Genomic DNA, 19,264 nt, shown 5'->3' with positions numbered 1-19,264 from the left:
CTCACATTTTGTATGTTCTCTAAGATTTATTATAGGCAGTTAACATTTAGGATGCAATGGCTAACATGTCCTGTGGTGAGAAGATGACATGAAGCTGTGGGCTCTCGGGACGGCTCGAATGCACTGAAGAGCTGTCCCGAACCCCCAGACTCCGAAGAGGCACCACAGACTTCCTGTTTTCAAGCCTCTTCTTCATTCAACATGCCATCTTCGCGTGTCACGGCCCGTTAACATTACTCCCAACGGTTTTACATTAGAATCTCGTTACTGACTCGTTACTGAAAAATACGGTGCGATGAATCCGAGCTAGCTGAAAATCTGCTGCGTGTACAGCCGGAGCAGATGACTGTGGATGTCCGCTTTGACCTCGGCGACGCTGACGCTCGGGTGCCATCTCATCACCGGCTTCCCGTCCGGACCCACTAGGAACTTTTCAAAGTTCCACTTGATGTCGCTGAGTTTAATGGGCCCCCAGAACATACTGGCGGTGTCGCCGAAGAGGTCTCCGACTGGAGGGCAGGAACTCTGCGTGGCAGAGAGCATTGTTATTAAAGAGGGATGCTGTAAAAATTGTAAAAGTAATCCCTCGCATTTCCTCTATTACAGTAAACTCAGTGAGAATGTTATGCAGTGGGTCCCAAATTCCATTAACAGCATTTTACAGTAAATGATTCATCTGTGTGTGCACAGCTGGAATACAGATTTAGGGAGACAGAGGCCACCTCCGGCGTCATCCGTGTCGCACACAAAGACGACGGCGTACCTTAAGGAAAGTGAAAACCTCCTGCTCGTCTTTTCCGTTCACATCTCCTTTCTCAAACAGCAGGAAGTTTGGAACAAATCCGTTGCCCGGTCGGACATGCCTGGAATCCAAAAGAGGGCAGCTTATCAGTGGACAAGAGTATGTTGTATATAAGACATTGATTCAATGAGTGGTAGGGAGGCCTCGAACTTAAACCAGCTGTATTGGAAAATGAGGTTTTCCTGTTTTAATGAAGCTTCGTTGACTGAGAGGATTTAAGCACATGGCAAATTCCTCTCCACGTCCCGCTTCGAAAGGCTCTAATGTTACGCCGCGTTACAATGTAAACTGTTGTGGGCAGCTTGTCACTCAAGCGTAGGGGTTTCTCAAATTTCAACATCTTCTCTACAAGATGTAGAAGCTTTACACTGCAGTGAAATGAAGCCCTGTTGCTCCATTGGTTGGGTTCGTACTGTTTTCGGGCACATCCGGCATATTGGATTTGCATTTAAGAAAAAAAACGTTGCTCACTTTAGACCGGGAAGAATTTCATGGTTTGCCCCTGGTTCCTGTTTCCCAAACTGGTCGCAGGGAAAGCCCAGAATAGTTAGCCCGAGAGGATTCATCTGCTCGTGTAGTGCATTCAGTTCTGATAAAGGAAAAGAGAAAAGGGAAAATGTATTGTAATAAAGACGTTTGACTTCCACACAACAAAAAGTGCAGCCGGTGGATGGGATTCTTACCCAGGTACTGGAAGGTGTAACCTCAGTACGTGGCCACGTTGATGAAGAGGACACTCTTGCCCTTGAGGTCACTGAAGTTCACAGTGTGACTCTGGTTTAGGGTCTTTGCACGGTAGTTGTAAATGGTGCCATCTGTGAATTCACAGCGCTGGGGAGGAGAGGCACCGGTTGCAACAGGTTATGTAAGTTGTAACTGGAACAACAACATCGGCGACAACCACACTGCGCCCCACTTACACACCCCATAGCCAAAGGTCGGGCCTTGTCTCAGTTTCTGCACTTGTTTGATTATCGGTGGTGTTTTTTTTTTTCTAACAAGTCAGTCAGACACTATTTTCATAGCTTCATGAGTCATTTTCAAAAATACGGTATGAGTACGTGACAAGGTGTTAGTTGCCCTTCATGAGTCCCAAATATATTTCTGTATACCCGAATGCTATTTTGAATGCACTGAGAAACGTTGAAAAGGCCCGATTACTAACCAAGCGTTTTACTGTCGGTCTGCCGCTGCTGTTTACAAGGCAATGTAACCAAATAGGGCAGCTGCTACCTTTCTCCCACCCCATAGATTACACGTGTTTTGTGACATGAGCAGGGCCACTGACATCTGGCCCACTTAGACTTTGGGTCAACAGAGCAGCACATCTGCCCCTCCTGCCCACCACGGCCCGTGGGCGGCTTACGTGTAGGCTTAAGACGTCCTTCTTGAATAATGCTTAGTTAGGTCAGGTTTGCCTTAGACCGGTCGTTCCTCTCTCCTCCGCTATTTCTCTCTCCTTCAGTAGTCGATGTCCCATTAATGAACATTACTAACTTTGTTTCTTTGTGCTTACTCGCCTCACAGTTGTCTTTTTGATGGTGGTTATGTCTGGAACCGGACTTGCTGCTACTGATAAAGTTGAACATTGCTGTTCTACTGCATGTGGTTATTATTAGTTCTCCTTATCCTTCTGCTATTATTCAACCCGTGTGTGTGAGGATACTTCACTATGTGTGAATGAGCGGTTGAAGGCTGTCTGGGACGTCCTACTGATTGTAATGTTTGCTCTTGCACGCAAGTCACTTTGCATTGATGACCATCATTTGCCATTATTCAAAGCATTAGATTAGAAGTCAATGCATCAAAATATAGAAAGTCTATATAGAACTCAAATCCCGTCTTGTATTGTTGGAAGAATACTTGCCATGATCAGAGATATGACAGCTGCTGCTAAATACAAGTCTATTACACTATTTCATACCACATGTTTCCAAAATAAAAGTCAACTTAGGTGCATGCAGAGCACAACTAGTTTACATTTTGGGTTGCGTCATAGATCTAAATGAGTTATCAGCTCATTGCAGGTTGATACAGCGCAGGTGTGAACGCTGCCTTATAAGAACATTTAGTCATTTAGTGACCGCTTCTGTTGTATGCGTCACGTCTGTCTGCGCATACTGGATACACGCCGTGCGTGTGTGTCTGTTTGTGTGTGTGTGTGGCTGTGTGTTGTGTGTGTATCAACAGGTGGCCTACCTGTTTGAGTGGAGTTTCGCCTGCGCAGGGTCGCAGCAGACCGAGCAGCAGCAGTGGAAAGAAGGGCCGCATCCCGCCGTCCTTCCCCGACACGGTGGCGACTCGGTCTGAGCGTTCGCCTCTCCCGATGGATGCTTTGACTCCTGAGGGAGGAGGGGGGAGGTGGGGGGGGGGGGGGGGGGGGGGTGCACAGCTGGCTGAGATGACGCCCTCTGCTGGCGTGACGACATAATACACGACGGGAAGCATTTGAGCGTTGATTAATGCGTCTATATATTTACTGATGAGTTGGCGTTGGTTTTCTTCTCTTTAAAAGTCACTTTCCCCGATCAAGAACTTAACCTACTTTGAAAAAAAAATCTCATTGAGACTAAAGTATAGGACAGCCGGAGATTTAGATGAATTGACAAGACGACGGCAGTTGGACTAATAAACACGTGACCATAAGCGCCACGTCCCTGACAGGAGGAGAAATACTGTCTGAATTATTTTCATGGACCATTTCTCTTCTCACGGTTCAGCTGTTGCCATGGTGAGGAAGTACTTGGCCAAATGCCCTCTGAGTGGCCCAATTCCACTTCTGCTAGAGCACGTCATAGTCCATGCAGTGTTCAGTTAGGATCTGTAATATTTCACAAGGCCACATCCATATGTCATTTTCTTATTAGTTCAACATATGTCATGATCCCAAGTTCAGCGACCCACCCTGAAGCTGTAAACTTCCAGGACGAAATCACAGCAGGGATATGGACTTCTCAGATAAATAGGTACATTTTAAAACATAATTTTCATTGTTTAATATGTTTTGAAAACACATGAAAATGACACAATGTTGAATGTCTTTCATGCAAAAATAGTTGGTAGGACATGGATTTTGAGATATTTGACCTAAATCAAACAATTCATCCCCTGTAGCAGGTTAAATAATGTATCTTCTCCTTGGTGTCATACTTGGTGACATATTTATAGAAAGCTGTAACCCTAACCCTGGATAGGGAGAGAAGCTGTCCATCCGTGTGCCAATTCAGAACGACACAGAACGCATACAGAAACACCAAACATTGTTCTCCCGAATAACGTTAGTATTACATCTCTGGGTGTAGGCTGGCAAGTCCAGTATTGACCACACGGGGTCGACATTGAGCTCATTGTGTTCCAGACAACTACCGGTGACATCCACACAGCAGAGGTGCAGCAAGTGAGCCCATCGTCTCAGCAGAGCTGTGCGGAGATGGCGTCTCTTCTGCAGCCGGATAGAGTTGTCTATCTGGTTCGTGGGGAGAAAAAGATCAGAGCCCCTTTATCTCAACTTTATTTCTGTCGCTATTGTAGTGAGCTAAGGTCTCTGGAATGTGTGTCTCACGAGGTACGTGAACGTTTTCCCTTACTGTCATCAAGCTAACTGTTAGCTTCATTTAGACAGCAGCTACTGTGTTGTTAGCCGGTTCGCTAGTAGCTTTGACAGACGACGTCACGCTTTGAATGGCTGAGCCGCTTGTCAATCAAGTGATTTCCCAAAATCATCCTCTTCTCATTGGCCACGAGCGTCAGTTTAACTTCCGCCGGAGTTAGCGTTTTTTCCAGCGCAGCATAAATGATTGGACTAGCTAGCTAGCTAGCTGGCGCCTGCTATTCTTTGAGTGCTACGTTTTACGTATTTACATTGCTCACAAATAAAGAATATGGCCAACATGTACAAACCTATTTATCACAACATCTGTTTACCCGATGTACGTCCCTCAGTTTCAAAATCCATCCTGTTAACGTGGCTCACAGTTATGGACACCACACCCAGAGCGCTGTTAGCTCTTTCACATTCTGCGATGTAAGATCACTAGTCCGTGATTTGTTATTGTTGACGTGATCGCTTTTCACTGCTGCTCGTACAGTGAGACACGAAGATTGTCTCCTGAAATGAAGCTATTCCGTTTAAGATGAGAACGCGCCGTGTGACGGACTCCTGTCTTGACCCCCTGTTTGTGGTAATCAGGTGGACTCTCACTATTGCCCAAGCTGTCTGGAGAACATGCCATCAGCGGAGGCTAAGCTTAAAAAGAACAGGTGAGACCGAAGTGCTCTCATACTCAATATGGCAGGTCACTGCTGACGTTGTACCTTTCTGGTCCCCCCACGTCATCAAATGACGTTAATGAAAGTCATTAATATACATTAGTTCATTCCTGATTACCTGTGCTCTACTGTTTTGCAGGTGTGCAAATTGCTTTGACTGCCCATGTTGCATGCACACACTGTCTACACGAGCCACCAACATCCCAGCCCCTCTGCCTGATGATCCCACTAAGACGGCCATGAAGAAGGCTTACTACTTGGCCTGTGGCTTCTGTCGCTGGACCTCCAGGGATGTGGGAATGGCTGACAAATCCGTTGGTGGGTGCACACATTAACAATTTAGACGCATCAATGTGGCCAGATTTGAAATAATTACGAAACTTAAGAACAAAGTAAGAAACATTGACCATACTTAGTCCTGCTTAAGTCTAGCATTGCTCGTTATTTCAGCACATGTACAAGGCTGTTATTTGATTCTCATAGCTTATGATTTTGGTGAATTTTGCTCCCTGCAGCCAGTGGCGGATGGCAGGAGCCAGAGAACCCTCATACTCAGCGGGTGAGTTTCCCCCTCTGGTCATTTAATCTCACAAGTTTCTCACATGCTTCCTGACTATGAACTACTTCTTTTTGAATAGATGTGAATGTCACCAAAGTCTTGCTGGCCAGAGGCAAAAGTTTGCTTTACAAACAACTGACAGTCCCCTATTTTTTTTTTTTCCATTGTGATGGTTAGAGGGGAAAAGAAAAAGGAACTTTTTTTGTGCAGCTTCCATTATATAACCTTCAATTATTGAAGAAAAGCTTTTTTTTATGGTTGTCTTCTTCAAAATTCAAATTTTATTTTGTTATTTAGTACGACACATTCTCGAAAAAAAGCTGTATATTTATCTCTGCTCACTTCTTCATCACTCTTGTTTGTTTAAAAAATATATATATATACAGGACGCATTGATGAACAGTATCTGAAGGCAATGTTTGGTTTTTCCCCACAGATCAACAAGCTGATCGAGTATTACCAGCAGCTGGCCCACAGAGAGAAGCAGGATAGGGATAGGAAGAAGATGGCCAGGAGGAGACAGTGCATGCCTCTGGCGTTCTCGGTACCTTACTTCCTATGAGCCAATTTGCGCCTTTCGAACACATTTCCATAGCGTTGCTGTTCCTTTTCACACCACAAACGTTTTTTTTGATTCCTTTTCAAAACGTTTACCAAGCCTGTTGAAATTGCAAAACCAGAGAAGAAAACCCTGCCTAGTCTGTGTGAAAGGTCAAAAATAGCAGATGTGTACGTTAGTTTCCCCCATGTGGACATGGTTCTTGTGCTTCTTAGCTTGTTGGCACATGGTTTTACATCTTCTGCGTTCTGCTTTTATAATGTTAACATCCAACAGTGCAAACCAGTCTTTCTTGTTGTGTAGCAGAAACATCTGTCTCGCTGTTGTTTTCCATCACTGATGCATTTCCGTTGCTGTTGCATGTCACCAAATGCCACTAATGTTTGCTGAATTGCTTTTGTTTCACCTGGTTCTTTATTCTCTCCTTTTTCTTTGCTTATGCACTCTGATATTTTGGTTTTTGCCCCCCCCCCCAGCAACACACTATTCATGTGGTGGTGAGTTGTACTTTTCACAACTTGGATAGTCTCATCTTTACAGTAGCACTGTCTTCATCTCCTTTCGTGTCTGATCTGTAACTGATCACATGAATGTCTCCTTGGGTAACTGAGGCGGAGAGCCAGACAACGGGAGCCTTTGTGTTGACAAGAGTGAGAGAAGGAACGGAAGGTTTAGTTTGAGTCTGTGGAACAAGATCAAAATATTGTCATTTTAATTAAGTTGTGAACCCTCAAATCTGTCCGTGTGGATTCTCTCACACTATTTTGGGCAAAAAAGGCTCCTGTTATTGTCTCTTACCACAAGAACTATAGAATTGTTGTTGGCTTGTTTGTTGTTTATTTAAAATAACAACAATTTCTTTCCATATTTGTTCTTTCAAATTGACATTACACTGTTTTTGGATTAATAGCTTGTGTTAAAAGTAGTTCTGTAGAAAATTACTGGAGAGTGTGTAATTTCCTAAATTGTCCAGTATTTTTTTCACCAAGTGAAATATCTGATCTCGTGCCCCCCCCCCCCCCAATTGCTCTCCTATATTCCCTCAGGAAAAATATGGCCTTGGAACCAGACTGCAGAGGCAGAGGTCTGGAGCTCCCATATCAAGCCTGTCTGGGCTTTCGTGAGTGGACTTTCTATCATAAACAGAGAATTATTGCTTTTTCTTTGTTTCTAAAATATTATTGGTGACTGAAAATGGACTTCTCACCATCCATCAGCAAATGCTTTGTTCATTTTAGTGTGCTGTGTGAAAGAGCCTTAAAACCCAACCTGAGATACATGGCAATCCGTCACATTGAACGGCTCGTCAACCTTCTTTATTCTCACTTTGTAGTAATGCAGATATGAGCGATCTCTATTTATTATATTAAACCACCCGGATGCATTCAAGGACCCTGCTTTTATGTCTGAAAACAAATTAGCTGACAAAAGGCACTGTATTGACAAAGTATGCTGTCTGATCTAAGAGACGCACGTAGAACAAGCCAGGACGCGATGGACCTGATTATGCAGATCTGGTCTCCTGCTCAGAAGGTTGCCCTTCAGTAGCCCAGAAGTTCCTCTGACAAAATATCTCTTCTCACCTGAGTAAGGATGCAAAAAATGGGATATAGCTGCTCGGATGATATAGAGATTACTGTTCCAATTTAATTTAATTTAATTTAAGTGTCAAGTCCTAGCAAGTTGAATAAACTACTGGAAGCACTAAGCAAGTCTAAAGCCTTACTTTACGTTCTGTGGCAATATACGTTATTTCTAGTTAATGTGTCAACGTCCAAAGTCTCCCTTTTAATGTTAACAAATCTGTTGGTAGGTGTATCTGATGGAAACTCTCCCTGTGCTTTACTGCTTTCGGGGGTTCATTAAACTGCGTCGTCATGAGAGACGCAGCAGGTGGCTGACGCCAGTGTTTGTGTCACTTCCCCAGCCTGAAAGAGGGCGAGGAGCAGAAGGAGATCACCATTGAGCCTGCCCTGGCCCTCGATGAAGTGGAACCCCTGCCCGAGGATTGTTATACCCGGCCCATCAGCCTACCAGAGGGTAAGACTTTGGTTCGGAGCTCGCTAAACGGTAGCAACGATGTGCCGTTGGATGTAAGCCTCCTCGTGTCCTTTCAGTGACCACGCTGCGCCAGCGGCTGCTGCAGCCTGACTTCCAGCCCGCGGGCGCGTCTCAGCTCCACCCCAGACACAAGCACCTCCTGATGAAGCGCTCACTGCGCTGCAGGGTCAGCCCCGCTCCACGCTTTCATGCTCCCGTATCCTCCTTTTTTATGAACGGCCGGTCGTATTTTACATCATCAATTTCCTTGTTTTGTTTCCTCCTGCAGAAATGCGAGCACAACTTGAGCAAGCCGGAGTTTAATCCTACTTCGATCAAGTTTAAAATACAGCTAGTGGCTGTGTGAGTATTGGTCATTCCGTCTAAACGTGTGCCTTCATGGTGACGCTGATCCTTTTTAGTTGATGCAACAAACGAAATTATCCATGCAAAAGTAGCTTAATGGTAAACACATCTAAATGACTGTAACCGCAAAATACACACATCTAAAATGGCACAAATAGCATGTGCTTCTCATGGGCTCATCATGGTCTCTTGTGTTTTAAGTGGTGGTGGTGGTGGTGGTTAAATGTACTTGGTAGGTCTGAGTGTAACTGTACTGATTCTTCCTCCCACAGGAGTTATATCCCTGAAGTGAGAATTATGTCCATTCCAAATCTCCGGAACATGAAGGTCAGTGTGTGCACTGGTTTGAATATGTTGCGTATTGTCTTTGGCGTGTTTTATTTATCCTGTTGGGTCTGTAGCACTGGGTCTGCCCTGAAACCCAGCTAACTCCCCACTAACTAATGTTAAGGAGATCAATTCCCTTATTTTCATTGTCCTAGAATGAATTGCTCTGCTGTCCCGGCTATTAAACTGAAACTAGTTAGGAATATTGTTTCAAGGCGGAGTTGGGACCGTTTATCTAAAAAGCTGAAATCCATTTGCCTTCCATAAGAAGTAACCCTAAACAGGACAACACTTGCTTCTCATACGTTCTTTGAGTTAAATGATGCATTTCATTGTGCTGTTTTAGAGATATTAACAAGACCAGTGCTTTTATAAGTGAACTTAATTATCTCTATCCTGTCTTTCTAGGAGAGCCAGGTGCTGCTGACTCTGACCAACCCCGTGGAGAACATCACCCACGTCACATTGGCTCCTTGTGAGGACGAAGATCCCGATGACATCAACAGCACAGCTAAGGTATTTAACAGCAAAATAAAAAGCGTTGAGTTGCAGTTGGGTTGCATCCTCGATACTTTCCGACATCGACTCTATGATTTAAAACGTGACGGTGTGGATTGTAGCTGCATCGAATCTCTCTGGACAAACTTTGCTGAGAATTATCCCACAACTCTGCAGCCCAGATATTTTTAGGCTGAGCTGAAACCCCATTGAACCTAAATGTGTCAGCTGGTCAGATACGTTTCGGTGGGAACATCATTTTGCCGGCTGCAGTCAGTTTAATATGAAGGCAATGATATGTACGAAATGTATGTGTTTCTCCACCTGTCAGAGAAGCTTTGAAGAGAGCATCGTGGCCCAAAAACAAAGTGTATGAAATGTGCAAAGTCACAGATTGTGTCACTCGTCGCCACCTGCCTGCTCATAAATATTGCATATTAGATCAGGCGGTATCATCCACGCCGTCTGTTGCTTTATGTGGCGTGGAGCCGTAGCGTCGTCTGGAATGCAGAGCAGCAGTTTGGCCCCGTCTCTACTTCCATCTGTCGGTTGTTAGACGCTCAGAGCGCCTCGTTGCCCGCGGTGAACGCTGCTTTCGGCGACCACGGGGCTGTTTGTCTTGAGCCCCTCTTGCGATGACGTCATGGGCCGGACTTGGTAAGGAAAGAGCTCCCGGTCTCCGCGCAGCGTCTTCGTGACCCGGTCGTCCTTCTCCAGCTGATGCTCCATCACCTGTAGGGTGCCGTGAACCGTAGCAGCTCCTTCCGTGTATCGTTGCAAACTATAAATTAGATGTGTACAATTTGGATTTTGGAACAATGGGGGGAAAAAGGGGAAACTTGCAGCAAATTGGTCCTTACCAATGGGATTTATTTTAATTTTATTTTTGCGCTGTTTAACGTCAAATATAACCATAAAATATATCTCACTCTCTGCGATATTGGACTGATTGTAGCAATCGGATTATTAAATCAATACATTGATAATAATACATTTCTCTTTGCAGTGTGTTCTGTAAAACTAAAGCCACATGGATAGAAAAATGTGAAAACCTTAGTCCAGATATGTGTGATGACATTAGAGAATACTATAATACAAAACATGTACTACCCTGTTAAATTAGTCTCTTTTCCATCTTAGATAAGCATATGTGAATATGCAAATATTGTTCACTAAAAAACTCATACGGCACTGGTTTATCAAAGTCATTTTTAAAACCGCCCCCTGGTGACAAACTGCACGTTGATCCTTCTGCACAGTGAGGGTGGAACATCACAAGTGAAGCTACATTAACCAATACAAATGTTTGCACACAAACTTAACAAACAGTGAAGCTGTGACATTTCAAAGCCAACTTGACCCACCCAAAACTTTGTAATGTTGCCCTTTTCGAACTGTTTTCCTTTCCTTCTTTTTTTTTAGGTGGTGGTTCCCAGCAAAGAACTGGTCTTGGCAGGAAAGGACGCCGCTGCGGAGTACGACGAACTGGCTGAACCCCAGGACTTTCAGGATGACCCCGAGTAAGCAAGCACACGCCCACACAGAGTGGATGGATGGTGTGAGGCGTGAACTCCTCTCTGATCCCGCTGTTCTTTCCACAGTGTTGTTGCCTTCAGGAAATCCAACAAGATCGGGTTCTTCATCAAAGTGATCCCTCAGAAAGAAGGGGACGCGGACGTCACCGTTTCGTTTAAGATCCGACACGACTTCCGCAACCTGGCGGCCCCCGTCAGGCCGAGCGAGGAGGGATCCGACCCCGCCGCCGAGGCCATTTGGCTGACGCACCACGTGGAGCTGAGGCTGGGCCCGCTCGCTCCCTGAACACCAGCTCCGTGGGCCATCAAACAGTCCTAGTGTTGGGTTCCTTTGAGCCGATTTCTGTGGGGTGAATTTAATTTAAAGGTGATTTCTGATTCTGCTCATCGATGCGTGGGGTCTGCTCGGCACACAGCTCTTCCCCCCCTTCGAGCTGTCGGGGAGACTGCAGCCATTGCACGATTTGTAAAACTACATGAAACCATGAAGTTTGAATTTCTTTTTTTTGTTGTTCATCGGAGGGACTACACTGTATTCTCCTTGGCCCAAGCACTACACCTTCTGACATTAAAAAGCAGTTCTAACATGTAACAGAACCTCATGTGGAACCTTATGCATTCACTTTGCCATTCCAACGTTTGGATTCAGCTCTTGTGTTGATGTGTTTCCTCTTTCCATCTTTATTATAGTGTAATGTTGTCATCAACTATTATATTATGTACTTTGGAAATATGTTTGACCTTTTAAAGATGTGCTAGGTGTTAGAATACTTGACACGGTGTTACATGCCAGGAGAGGGTACTGTTGTGTTGAGAATTACCCAAACGGCATACAATTACTGATTAAAAGAATTATGAGATTTGATTTAAAAATGTTTTCTCACCCTGCTATGTTTTTTTTTTGTCAGCTGTGGATTATTTTTTGTGTACAATATTGTTCTTATATGTTGAAAATATCATTTGAAGTTGAAGTTGAGCGTGTTAACGGGTATAAATCGGCAGAGAATAAATGAGCGATGGTCAGAATCAGAAATCATATGAGATTTAGTCCCAATAAGTCCCCCCCACCAGGCAGAAAACGCTTCTGTGTTTTCAGCTTCTGTTTCCTCGTCCGCATCCTTTCCTGCAGACAGTAATCTCTTATTAACTCGCATGCTTCAGCTACAGCAGATATGGCACACGTGATCCTCGGTTCATTTTACTTTAGTCTCAAGTTAAACCGTAACCAGCTCTTTAGATGGCATCACAGTACAAAGTGTTCACTATTTCAATGTTTGGCAACACTATCATTTTTTTTTTTTTTTTCAGATTTAGAAATGTATCTTCCTGGTTGATGGAGCTCACTGACCTCGCCACCAGTATATATTGTGTTTGTAAAACAGCCTTACAGCACATTTAAACTTCAGTACAGGCTAATAAAATCATGTGATACTGTAACAGCACTCGTGACTCTTTAATCTGGACGACTAACATAACGTTAAAGGGTTTTGGGAGCACTAATCATAAAAAGGAACCCGCAATGTCTGTCAAAACTGTCCCTCGGCCTTGTGCACTTTTCACTCTCACCCCAGGAGGGCGCTGCAGGCAAACAGTGTTTAGGAAATTGTTTAGAAATGAACTTAATGTATTTTTCAGTATGATCTACGAAGCTGAAATACTATGTCTGATTATGGTAAGGATTTGACAGAGTTAGGCACAAGACACTTTGATCCAGACAGAACCATTCAAATAACAATCCAAGCAAAGCTCGTTTTTATCAGGGCGTGAGTCGTGAGGGTAAAATGTCTTACCTGTCGACATTGGGAGTAGCTACTACCCGAATGTGTGTTCCAACAGATACCGCTTTGTACGCCACACGTTCGGGCCCCGCTCGGCGATGCTCTGCACACGTGGGACAGTTTATTGCCTCTGGAAAAGGCCCGACCAGATCCGCCATCCAGTCCTGTCTGCTGTGTAAACAGACCCACTCCGTCTGGTAATAAAGCCGTGATTTTCTTTTATCTTTGGCAGATATAAACAGCTCAGAAGAGTGGCTGGTGTAAGAGCAATACATCACCGCGGTATATGAGGTAATAAAGCACACATGGGGCGAGTCCGTACCACTGAAGCCTCCCAGACTCCCACTTCAAGCACAGCCGAGGATGGCAGCAGCAGCAGACTGAGAGTGAACAGCAGTTACTCGTTGGTTGCTCCGAGCCTCAGATATAAGAATTCGTAGTTAAAAAATAGATGAAATCAATACTTGTACGTATAGCCTTTGCCGTCATTTGGTTCAGACAAACATGTAAGGCTCATTGAAAATGCCTGGGTTGCATATGGCCTTGAAATGTTCCCCAGAAATCACCGCCTGGAGGACAAATTCTGCAATCCTCTGGTCAGGATAATATTTTCATGGATCAAGGCTCCAATTATTTCATGCTCAGCAACATCGTGTTCTAATTTGTAGAAGCTGATCCCGTAAACAGAGCATGCGTCCGACCTGCGACCGTATTACGAGGATTAGAAATTAATATCATGGGTGTCCAGCAGTTTAGTAAGTAACTAAGTGGGTTAAGAGAGCGATTTTCGGTCCTTCCCCCTCCTCGGTTTTCCCTCTTTTGAAGACCAACATCTTTATTTATAAAGACAGGCCCAGCCAGCCTTGACCAGAAGACAAATTCCTCACCGAATTACAAGTTTGACTGCGCCCAGGTCGTTTCCACAATTACATCATCGCCCAAAAACCGCATATACCTCCGCCGAAGAAGAGACGTGACACAAAAACGAATAAAAGAGGAGAAAAACTTTGCACCTCAACGTAGGCAGTCGATTCCCTTCATCTCATAACAACATGGCATCTAGAAGCATGGACCACTATCATTCCTTAATGTGGTAGTTCTCCTCTCTCGGATCAGCTGTGCAATGCTACATTACATATGAGCATAATAGTGCTGCATGAGATGTGTCCAGGGCACAAATATTTAATTAAATGCAAACTCCTCTCCAGTCTAATTTAAAAAAAATACATACTTTTTGTGCTGGACCTGCAATCCTTAAGAGGGATCATAGTTTTGACATCTCCTGTCTTTGGGAGCTCTTTTTTTTCTCACTTCCCTTTTTTTAGGTTGAGCAATAGGCTTGGAGGTGCTGATTAATTGCTTCATTTTATGCTCAGCAGACCATCATGTGCTTAATCGCAGGTAATGCTTGATGTCCACCCTGATGAAAAACTGTGGGAGTGGGGGCTTCCACAAGCTGGGAAAGCCAAACCTGAGAAACATGAGCTTCTGGGGAAGAAAGAAAACCTCTCTGCGATGCTCCTTTTGCAATTTTCTCCATTTCCTCTCGCTTTCATTCGGTCCACTTTCAGACGGCTGTAGGTTGGCTGGAATGTTGGCTTTGGACGCCTTGGTTGAAAAAGATCGTTCCGAGAAAACAGCTGACCCTCGACACCCCCTCTGAGCCCCCCCCCCCCCGTCAGACGCGCAAGGCTGCGGGCCCCCGCTCATTGCTTTCTTTTATTATTTGCTCAATTGCTCCCCGGGTGCATTACGTGTGTCAGGGCTCCAGTGTGTCAGCACCCCGAGGCCGAGGCCAGGGCCACAGATTGGTTTCCTGGGGGGGGGGGGGCAAACACTGGAGCCACGGGAGGGCTGGAGTTCTGCCATTTCTCCGCTCGTTGGTGAGACCAGAGTAGATATGAAATCAGACTTAATCAGGATTGGGTTAGTTTAGGGAAGGACATTGGATAGTGGTACTGTGTAATTAAGGACCAGAACCAGGGCCGGGTCTAGGCAGGGGCAAGAGGGGGCCTGGCCCCCTCAAATAAATGTTGTTCCCCCTCAAACTAAATCAATCAATTGGATATGGTAAAAGGTGCTGGAGCACAATGCCCCCTCAAGATTTGTGGCTGCCCCCTCATACATGCCTGTCTAGACCCGGTAACCATTTACTGTCTTAACGCAACACAACGCGCTCTCGAATACAGGTTCAAAATTTTTACATGAAGTCTAAAAAAACATATCATGCTACTTCCTGTCTTTAACAAAAGTAAAAGCAGTTCCTGTTAAGTAAGCTTTTCAAAATAAACTGTGTTACAGAGCCGCATTTCTTATGGAATCAAACAAATAATCAAACTATTTACAACAGAGGGTTCTTTGTTCAAACCTTGTCATGTAAAATATTCTGTCTGCCCAAAGAGATAAAATATTTCACCTGTTTCTAGGAAAACATGATTTTTGGAGGAGGTCTGTTCCAGTGAAGAGTGTGGAGGCGCAGCGGGCTCAACACTAAGACCCCAAAAAATCAAAACGCCTTCACTTAAATGAGACATAATGTTTTAGTGTGCTGGTAGTTAAATTTCCTCTTTTTACATTAGGGCCTTGTTTCCTGTCATTATGCTAGCTGTTAGCTGCTAAACATAGGTTGATATGAAAGCATATATATATATATATATATACACTCACCGGCCACTTTATTAGGTACACCTGTCCAACTGCTCGTTAACATTTAATTTCTAAGCAGCCAATCACATGGCGGCAACTCAGTGCATTTAGGCATGTAGACATTGTCAAGACAATCTCCTGCAGTTCAAACCGAGCATCAGTATGGGGAAGAAAGGTGATTTGAGTGACTTTGAACGTGGCATGATTGTTGGTGCCAGAAGGGCTGGTCTGAGTATTTCAGAAACTGCTAATCTACTGGGATTTTCACGCACAACCATCTCTAGGGTTTACAGAGAATGGTCCGAAAAAGAAAAAACATCCAGTGAGCGGCAGTTCTGTGGGCGGAAATGCCTTGTTGATGCCAGAGGTCAGAGGAGAATGGCCAGACTGGTTCGAGCTGATAGAAGGGCAACAGTGACTCAAATAACCACCCGTTACAACCAAGGTGGGCATAAGAGCATCTCTGAACGCACAGTACGTCGAACTTTGAGGCAGATGGGCTACAGCAGCAGAAGACCACACCGGGTGCCACTCCTTTCAGCTAAGAACAGGAAACTGAGGCTACAATTTGCACAAGCTCATCGAAATTGGACAATAGAAGATTGGAAAAACGTTGCCTGGTCTGATGAGTCTCGATTTCTGCTGCGACATTCGGATGGTAGGGTCAGAATTTGGCGTCTACAACATGAAAGCATGGATCCATCCTGCCTTGTATCAACGGTTCAGGCTGGTGGTGGTGGTGTCATGGTGTGGGGAATATTTTCTTGGCACTCTTTGGGCCCCTTGGTACCAATTGAGCATCGTTGCAACGCCACAGCCTACCTGAGTATTGTTGCTGACCATGTCCATCCCTTTATGACCACAATGTACCCAACTTCTGATGGCTACTTTCAGCAGGATAAAGCGCCATGTCATAAAGCTGGAATCATCTCAGACTGGTTTCTTGAACATGACAATGAGTTCGCTGTACTCAAATGGCCTCCACAATCACCAGATCTCAATCCAATAGAGCATCTTTGGGATGTGGTGGAACGGGAGATTCGCATCATGGATGTGCAGCCGACAAATCTGCGGCAACTGTGTGATGCCATCATGTCAATATGGACCAAACTCCCTGAGGAATGCTTCCAGCACCTTGTTGAATCTATGCCACGAAGAATTGAGGCAGTTCTGAAGGCAAAAGGGGGTCCAACCCGTTACTAGCAGGGGGTACCTAATAAAGTGGCCGGTGAGTGTATATATATATATGCATATATAAAATTGAATAAGTACATTTTCAAATGGCATGGTTCATTTCTTCCGAGGTGTGTGGACACCTTGAAGATCAACTTGAGCCTGCTGTCAGAATCACACCAAGGCCCGAATTTTCCAAACGGGGGCTTTGGGTCTCTTTTTTCGCAGAGACGTGTCATTCCAGCCACAAGATATTTCCCCCCCTGGAACACACTTTATTCTCAGCCAACAGACGAGCTTGATGTCCTGCGGCGAAAAGAGTCATGAATCTCTGAACCGGCCACACAAAGATCTTAATTCATTGACGCTGAGCAGAAGATCATCCTCTGGTGTTTACAAGTGTACACACAGACTAAGTTCATTAACCGTTCCAATGAATTGCATGGCCCCAAAGAAATTCAGCCACAAGCCGGCAACAATGCAAGTTCAATAAATAGAGGATTGCAATCAGGGCAACACTTGTAATGGAAGCGCTATTGTTGTCTCACTGGGGACGGTGTACAGCCGCAGGCGGGGGCATCTTCGGCCTGCTGAGCCCCATTAGGTCTTGCTGAAACTGTGGTGCCACATGAGAGCTTCAGGGTGCTGAAGACAGAGGCGCCTGGTTCTCACTGTGCATAACATAACCCACCAAGACACAAAAATACGGAAACAGTACACACTGTCCGGAGAGGCTAAGTTAAATCTATGAGAGCTTCGTTGGATTTAACATGCAGGAGTATGAATTGTCAAACTATATTTTTTGTGGACTCCATCAGTGGCTCATTTCGAGGACTTACGAGGTCCTCCATTGTAGATGGACCTGATGAGCAGACGGCAACACGACTTTTCCATCCAGCAAGTTTACTATTATGCGCATGGCTTCCTTTATGATTATACTCACATTTTACCCATGGGAGATATTTATTATATATGAGATCCCACCCGGGGCTCTGACCCCTCCAAGGCACCCCGAAAGGACTCCTTTTTGTGGAAGATTTAAGCCTTTCATCTTTTCAGGCGTTTCAACCATAAAATGATAAAAAAGGTTACTCACATCCCATTAGTACACCTACCAGTGCACAGACTGTATATTACAAGTGGATACACTCACTGTGACATAATCCATTTGTACGTGGACTGTAAGTCTGGTATTTTGGAAGTCACAATCTTTATTTTTGGCAGTTACCATATTTTCTTTCTGCAACCAAAAGTAATATGAGAAGGTGTAGCTATGTACAACCAACACCGAATAAGACATCAATAGGCATTAGAGACCTGTCAATCACATAGAAGCTACATCTGATGGTGCTTTGTTGTTTCTTTCTTCATTTATTAAACACACATCATGATGTTACGAAGAATAATTGAAACGATCAATTGAGAATATAAAGATCCCACAGGGACTGTCGGCAAAGAACAGAGGGCCGAGTTACAAATTTTAGTCATGCCTCAGGAATTTAAAAGAGATTATACTTTGCCATGCCGCTGAAACAATTAAAACAAGGAACGCACAATGAGATCATCAGGACACAGTTTGTGTGATCAAGGAAATGTCATTTTAGTCAGTGAGGGTGTTTGTGAAGTAGAAAAGAGTGATCTAAGAGGCCACATTAACCGAGCTTATTAAAACAAACAGAAAGATGTAAATGAAATGAGCTCAGAGGAGCCCGACAATAGGATGGAGAACACAATCGCTGGCGTTTGGTAGACATTTCCAAACATTTATTCGTTGTCTGAGCACTCTGGCTGCTGTTTATCTACAGCTTGGATTGAGGAGTGTTTCACTGTCGGGAAGTCCTGAATCGTTGCCAGGCTTAGTCACCGGTAAAAGCTGGGAGGACTGGGCTTTGTTGGCTCCTGTCTAAAAGCATGTTGTTTTCTTTCATTTCCTGTTTATCACGCTCACAGATCTGATTTCCTGCCTACGCAGAAAACTAAAATCTTGCTGTCAATCTACTTCATCAGGGGGAGAATTTCACCTCACTGAACCGGGACGACTTTCTCAGAGATCCTCAAAAACTCCCTGCACCACCTTCCCTGTGGTGTGGATTTTCATTATTTACTTTTGGCGAGTGACTAAAGGAGACAAAGAAAATGAGATAGACAGGCAGTATATATATTATAATTGAGATAATAAGATGATCAAGCTACCTTCGGTAGCAAAAACTAGAAACTAACCTGGATTCATGAAACATATCTGACTTCAACTAGTGTATTGAAATTCTAATGAAGTACTAGCATGACCAGGTAGCAAGTTGGAAGAAGTTCATAGAAATAGAGGAGGAATAATAATAACGATCGATGATTAGGGGAAGGAGAGGTAAAAAAAAAAAAGGCTAAGTAATATATGAGTAATATATCATCAATGTTTCAGTCTGGGCCAAATCTGAAGCATCTGCCACTCCTTTCCGGTGTTACATCCTCAAATAATTGCTGGGACTTAGCAGGATCTCACTTTCTTCAGCAGCTAGTTTTAAATTGACACAAGTTGGCTACTTCTATGTCTTCAGCTGTAAACTGTATCATTTGCGTTGAGAGCAAGATGCCAATGGCAGTTGTTGGGCTACGTCCCTTCTGCAATACTTTGAGCATTGGTAGGGCTACCCAATGAAAAGTCAGTTTACACAGCAGACCCGTCACATGTGCAGGTATGGGACTGACCTAGCCGCG

At 44.4% G+C, this 19,264-nt stretch overlaps 2 protein-coding genes across 3 annotated transcripts; one reads left to right on the top strand and one right to left on the bottom strand.

The window, feature by feature from the left end:
* Window positions 1-161: 161 nt before the first annotated feature.
* gpx3 (glutathione peroxidase 3) lies at window positions 162-3,962 on the bottom strand. Its single transcript, XM_037460361.2, has 6 exons — window positions 3,953-3,962; window positions 3,002-3,144; window positions 1,486-1,633; window positions 1,274-1,391; window positions 764-863; window positions 162-525 (listed from the first exon to the last, which is right to left on the bottom strand). The coding sequence occupies exons 1-6, from the start codon at window positions 3,960-3,962 to the stop codon at window positions 307-309; spliced, it is 738 nt and encodes a 245-aa protein (XP_037316258.2). The 3' UTR covers window positions 162-306.
* Window positions 3,963-4,163: 201 nt separating this feature from the next.
* dctn4 (dynactin 4) lies at window positions 4,164-12,392 on the top strand. 2 transcript variants are annotated; one of them, XM_037461774.2, is made up of 14 exons: window positions 4,164-4,367; window positions 4,992-5,062; window positions 5,211-5,389; window positions 5,587-5,630; window positions 6,067-6,174; window positions 6,666-6,686; window positions 7,236-7,309; window positions 8,117-8,229; window positions 8,307-8,416; window positions 8,519-8,592; window positions 8,868-8,922; window positions 9,331-9,438; window positions 10,843-10,940; window positions 11,022-12,392. In XM_037461774.2, exons 1-14 carry the CDS (start codon window positions 4,233-4,235, stop codon window positions 11,239-11,241), a joined length of 1,410 nt encoding a protein of 469 aa, XP_037317671.2. In that variant the 5' UTR covers window positions 4,164-4,232; the 3' UTR covers window positions 11,242-12,392. The 2 variants fall into 2 exon arrangements, with proteins under 2 accessions (XP_037317671.2, XP_037317672.2); XM_037461775.2 differs by lacking the exon at window positions 6,666-6,686.
* The last annotated feature ends 6,872 nt before the right edge of the window (window positions 12,393-19,264 follow it).

The sequence above is a fragment of the Pungitius pungitius genome, chromosome 2 (assembly GCF_949316345.1).
Source record: "Pungitius pungitius chromosome 2, fPunPun2.1, whole genome shotgun sequence".
NCBI classification, from domain to species: Eukaryota; Metazoa; Chordata; class Actinopteri; order Perciformes; family Gasterosteidae; genus Pungitius; species Pungitius pungitius.
This window is presented reverse-complemented; position numbering and strand designations above follow the sequence as displayed.

Excerpts from the sequence above, each read along its gene's own strand:
- dctn4 (XM_037461774.2), top strand. The coding sequence starts at position 4,233 with ATGGCGTCTCTTCTGCAGCCGGATAGAGTTGTCTATCTGGTTCGTGGG. Across the intron at positions 8,230-8,306 it reads GCCCATCAGCCTACCAGAGG|TGACCACGCTGCGCCAGCGG; the intron begins GTAAGACTTTGG and ends GTGTCCTTTCAG. Across the intron at positions 9,439-10,842 it reads ACATCAACAGCACAGCTAAG|GTGGTGGTTCCCAGCAAAGA; the intron begins GTATTTAACAGC and ends CTTTTTTTTTAG.